Source organism: Oncorhynchus clarkii, chromosome 5, assembly GCF_045791955.1.
Source record: "Oncorhynchus clarkii lewisi isolate Uvic-CL-2024 chromosome 5, UVic_Ocla_1.0, whole genome shotgun sequence".
NCBI classification, from domain to species: Eukaryota; Metazoa; Chordata; class Actinopteri; order Salmoniformes; family Salmonidae; genus Oncorhynchus; species Oncorhynchus clarkii.
Window position 1 is genome coordinate 50,961,814 of NC_092151.1, and position 6,000 is coordinate 50,967,813.

The 6,000-nt window shown below is 41.0% G+C and overlaps 1 protein-coding gene across 4 annotated transcripts in view; it reads left to right on the forward strand.

The window, feature by feature from the left end:
- LOC139408969 (ArfGAP with coiled-coil, ankyrin repeat and PH domains 2a) overlaps nt 1-3,899 on the forward strand; it is a 102,728-nt gene extending 98,829 nt beyond the window's left edge. For all 4 annotated transcript variants that reach the window (XM_071153504.1, XM_071153502.1, XM_071153503.1 and 1 more), the window contains one exon: nt 1,512-3,899. In XM_071153504.1, coding sequence (XP_071009605.1) covers nt 1,512-1,618 — 107 coding nt within the window. In that variant the 3' untranslated portion in view covers nt 1,619-3,899. The remainder of the gene's footprint in view (nt 1-1,511) is intronic.
- Nucleotides 3,900-6,000: the final 2,101 nt, after the last annotated feature.

Consider the following 6,000-nt stretch of genomic DNA (forward strand, 5'->3'; position numbering starts at 1 on the left):
TAGAAGTATGCCAACTTTAAATGTCCAAACTCAGAATCAAATAGGCTTTCCAAAAATAAAATGGACGCTGTGGTTGGTATAACGTTTATTTTGATTGCCGATTTTCTGCCGATTGCGTGCATTTATCAAAATCCCATCAGGTAGCCTGATTTCAGGTAAACAAGATTGTTAGGGAAATCGCATGCACAGCATGTACATGTTTTAAATAGAACAATTATATTAATCATTAGTGCTGGCTGTGTTCCTATTGGTCTGTCACCGTGGATCGGCTCGTAACACCAGCCACACTACAGGATAAAGGCCCAAAAAATTGTACTGAGCCTACGACCGCACGTAGTGGTATTTAATTGGCAGACCCTACGAGCCAAGACGTCCGACAATCGTTTACGACCTAAGAATTTGCCCACGACTTGGAAACTTTGTCGGGGGCGACAAACTCATGACATAAGATGAGTAAAATCGTACTGTCTGGAAAGGCCTTAAGGCTAGAGTTTGCAGTGTGAGTCTGACAGGGTAAGGAAACAACTTGTGCAATTACCTCTGGTGGACTGCATTTACAAATTCCCCCCCCCATTCACTGAATGAGTGGAATATACTGAGGGCTAACAGTTGCGTTTGAAAAGCAGCCTAGGTGACAGCATGTTGCTCTTTGGACTTGACGTAATGTAGGCTACTCCATTTCAAATGTGTTTGGCAATTTCTCACTATGTATGTATGTATGACCATAGATTGGACCTGTAACAAGGATACTTGATTGAATACGACTGTCCACGTACCGTTTTCTTCAATATAACTTCTGTCATGCTTTAAAAATGCGATGTGAGTGATTATTATTGCCTTAAGGTCTGGAGCAAATACAGTAGTGTTGATTACAAAGACACTTTACACTTTGTTAGTGAAGGAACCTGAAGTGTATGAACGTGTTGTAGCGAAGGGATCCAATTGAAGTGTGGAACGAGGCTGTCTTGTTACTTAGTCTTTCTTTAACTTCACTTTTCTTTGTTCTCTTTTTTCCTCTCTCCTCCCCGGAGTTTGTGCCTTTCTTCTGTTCTCTTGTTTCTTTTGGGTGCTGAGGCCAACACAGCTGTATTTTTGTACATAAATCCTGCACTTTAAATACAATACAGTTGCTAACAAAAACTAATCTTGTGATAATTTTGTCCCGCATCACAATTCACTGCAAAGAGAGGGCTCCTTATCTTGGTATTGCTTCAGGCCTTCACACTGCTCAAACATTGTGGTGCTGCTTCTTTCTTTCATTCTGTCACCGCTTTCTCTCTACTGAGCCACAGTGACACTAACAGGTATGAACAACTATCTATATTTCTTTCCCTCGCTCTTCAACCCCCTCACCTGTATCATGTCTGTGGCATGTCTGTGACAACCGTTTAAGCTCTCAAACTTTCCTTCCGCAGTCTTGCATTGTATTATACAATAGCAACTTGTTTTCTTCTCTGTAAGTCTCTGCTAGTCTTGTACTTACACTGTAATAGTTTACTTTGTACTTGCAGGAGATGAAACCTACCAAGACATTTTCCAGGACTTTTCCCAGATGGCGTCAAACGACCCAGAGAAGCTGAACCGCTACCAGCAGTACGACTCGCAACAGAGGCCATGAGGGAGGGAGATGCTACAACTCAGGAGGACCCACTTGGAAGTGTGCAGATAGGTCTGGAATTCTAACGGGGTGTGCTCAGCACCAGTATCAGAAGGCCGTTTCTCCAGAACCTTAATGGCGAAGGTGTCTGTCATATAGTGCTTTTTATTGGTTTTCATGGTCTACATTTTTACCCTCGAGTAAAAAATACATTTCAATGTGGTGTTTTGGTAGCATGTTTTCATAGCATTGATCTATTGTATATTAAGCTACAAGCGAGATTCATTGTCACAATGTTAAACATTAAGGTTAATGGTCATCCCCCAGGTAAACATATCCTGCCTGTCCCACTTTTCTAGTCTTAAGTCATCACTGATGTTTAGTGAAACTTTGAAGTGTGAGTCGATGTACAGTGCACGTTGCTGGTTTGTGACTCTTCCGATAAAAGTCCATAAATGTGGCACATGCAAAGATTGATAGTGGGTGATTTTAGGGGTAAAAATGTATTGTCAGATTCTCCATGTTTGACACCGGACTAGTTATCTGTTTGTGAGGGGATTGGGGGCTAGTCAGTAGTGTTTTTGTTTTGTTGTGTAGGGGAAAACAAGCCGTATGTTGTTTAAGAGTATCATTTCATATTCAATCTCATGTTGGGATTGAACATGGAAGCCAGCCGCACCAATGTGTCGGAGGAAACAAGTCAGCGTGCATGTGCCCGGCCCGCCAAACGAGTTGCTAGAGTGCGATGGGACATGGACATCCCAACCGGCCAAACCCTCCACTAACCCGGACGATGCTGGGCCAATTATGCGCCGCATCTCAGTCGCAACCGGCTGCAAACCCAGCTCTGTAGTGACGCATCTAGCACTGCCTTAGACCGCTGCGCCACTTGGGAGGCCCTGTGTTTGTCCGTTTCTGTATGTTCATGTTTGAGTTTAAGTACCCGCTGTTTCTGAAATGCTCACTATTATATTTCAAGCTCAAGTATTTTTGCCTCCTGCTCATTGGATAGCAAAAAACAACACCTACAAACAATCAGTGTAGATGAAGAGGAGGAGACCGGTAACCTTTTACTGTACTGGGCAAAATCATGGTCACCTTAAACAAAAGTATACACCTCATGATTATGGACTTAAAAAAAATACACCTGTACCATGTCAGAGTTTAAAAGTATTAAATTGTGTTTGTATCCCAATATTTAACTTTATATACACATCACAGAAGACTGAAATATAACTTTTTACGTTTGAGATACACCAGATTTTTGTTTCGAATTATGAAAAAAATTAACATTCCACCCATGAGGCCAAAGGTGCTTTTGGTCATAGACTGCAGGAAAGTGCCACAGAAGGATTTCTAAGCCTTGACATTGATTGCCAATGGGCAAGACAAAATATTTAAGTGCCTTTGAATGGGGTATGGTAGTACTGTAGGTGCCAGGCGCACCGGTTTGAGTGTGTCAAGACCTGCAATGCTGCTGGGTTTTTCACACACAAATGTCCAGTGTGTATCAGGAATGGTCCACCAACTAACCACTGTGGGAAGCAACGGAGTCAATATGGGCCAGTATCCCTCTAGAATGCTTTCGACAACTTGAGTCCATGCCCCGACAAATTGAGTCTTTTCTGAGGGCAAAGGGGGTGCAACTCAATATTCTCTCGATACATACTGTCAATCTTTTCGGAATTGCAGAGAGCTTACGAAGAGCTCTTCAGCCCCTTATACCTGGTGCTAACATGCTTTCTGTGTCCGTATCAGCTCCACATTCTAATTATGCCCACATTTTTATACCTGCCAAAACGATTAAAATAACGGAGTGTGATCAAATTTTCCTGACTACCTCTGGATGTAACATTTCTTTGACTCTCACCTGTAAAAACCCGCCCACTGAGCTTTCATCCAACCAATCAATTCATCCCTGACTGTCTGGAGGTGGTCAGGAAGATCTGTTATTTAAATTGTCTATACCTGTCTAAAAATGTGAGCACAATCAGAATAAGGACAAGATCAGGACATGTTATGTGCAGGTATAAACGGGACTATACTTAAATACAACATGGGATATCTCTTGTACAGATTTTGTATATGCCTACGTTAAATATAAAGTAGTGGTACCAGAATAATGCTGTTCATTTTCTTAAATTGTTTTTTTATATTTTCTCTCCCTATACAGCTCATATGTATACTATCCATGTAATTAAGGACTATATTATATTAACTGCAAATAGTGGACTGAAAATGTATTGCTGAATTTGAATTGTTTGTTTGATTTTATAAATACATTTTCCGTTGTGAATTTTTTTTTCAGTTTTCCGGTCTTAATGAATTTCAACAACAATAATTAAGGACTTTATTATAACACACAAAATTGAGTTTGGCTTCCATATTAAATGTCCTGTCCTCATTTTATCCCATTGATGTTATCGGATCCTTCTGAGAAATGTCACCCACTCTCTTCCAAGAGAAATGTCACCCACTCTCTTCTCTTCCTTACCTCATGAAGGATTTATGTTCCTCCATGGAAGGCGGGCGAATACAAACAATGCATGCGTCTCAGCCTCACCAGCCGTCCGTACAGTGATGTCACATAGAAAGGATCACCACGTCAGCAACATAGTGAACATACAGGTAACTGCCAAAATAAAGGAAATAATTGAGTAAATTAGGGATACAAAGTATATTGAAAGCAGGTGCTCCCACACGTGTTTCCTGAGTTAATTAATCAATTAACATCCCATCATGCTTTGTCATGTATAAAAATGCCCAGTTGCCCATTATTTTTGGGTGAGAATGGCTATAAAAAGAGCTGACTTTGAAAGAGGGGTTTCAAAGGAGCACAGGGGGTTTAAAGGGTGTGTCAGTATCCAGCTCTCAACCTAATTGAAAACCTACAATTAATTCATTTTTTATTTAACTAGGCAAGTCAGTAAAGAACACATTCTTATTTAAAATTATGCCTACCAAAAGGCCTCCTGCGGGGATGGGAGCTGGGATTATAAATAGGACAAAACCATAAAGACAGACCTAAGACAACGACATGGTACAAACATTGGGCACAGACAACACAAAGGGCAAGAAGGTAGCGACAATAAATCGCGCAAAGCAGCCACAACTGTCAGTGTCCATGATTAAAGAGATTGCATAAAACTGGCCGGTTTTGAGTGTTGCATCCGTTTCCAGTCACTAGCTGCAGCGAACTGAAGAACGGGTGTTGTATGTGGAGGATGATGGCTGCAATAGATATCTCGGGGGAGTGAGGCCTAAGGGTGTTATACGTAAGCATCAACCAGTGGGTCTTGCGACGGGTATACAGAGATGACCAGTTTACAGAGGAGTATAGAGTGCAGTGATGTGTCCTATAAGGAGCCTTGGTGGCAAATCTGATGGCCGAATGGTAAAGAACATCTAGCCGCTCGAGAGCACCCTTACCTGCCGATCTATAAATTACGTCTCCGTCATCTAGCATGGTCATCTGGGGGTTCGTTTGGCAGTGAAAGAGGGGTGATTACAATAGAGGAAACCAAGTCTAGATTTAGCTTTAGCCTGCAGCTTTGATTATGTGCTGAGAAGGACAGTGTACAATCTAGCCATACTCCCAAGTACTTGTATGAGTTGACTACCTCAAACTACCCTTAAACCCTCAGAGATAGTAATCAGACCATGGGGCATTCTACCGAACCACATTACCTTAAAGTAACTAACTTTGGCCTTCCAGATAGCCCGAGTGCACTTATTTCTCATTTGCCTGAACGAAAGCCAGTCAGCCTGAATATGCGTGTGCCGAGCCTTTCGCCAAATGCAATTCTTGAGGTGGAGTAACTCTGCAAGATCACCAGAGGCTGAACCTGTTTTTAATTCTAATTTTCTTTTTGGGGGTGTGTTTAACAATAACACTGAAAATATCAAAAAAGAAGGTCCAAGCGTCTTTCGACAGAGGCCAGTTCATGAAGGAAGGCTTGCTCATTAAAGTTTCTTAGCAAGCATCTATGACAAATCAGGACAGGTCGTTTCAGCCATTACGAACACAGGCTGTAAAACTGATCACTAAGGTGACAGGTTAAAGGAAATATTCATAGCCTGTAGACTAATAGACTAATAAAAAGTATTAGTAAGTTTATAGTATGTGAGGATCTTAAAACATCTAAGGTTAAAAATATGCATTCAGTATTAGTTGATAGAGATTGATAACATTCATATAATTGTGTTAAAATCTGTCAAAGGGTACGAATTGTGAGAGTAATGTGTAAACGTTATATTGATTACTTTATTTTGTGGTGCCTAAAAATGTTCATCTGTGATCTACGAAATGCTCTTAATCTATGAGCCAGAGACCCATATTCCTGGGGAAAATCGTGGTCTTTTCTCATTACACTTAAACGTTGAATTGAGAATACTGTTTTCAG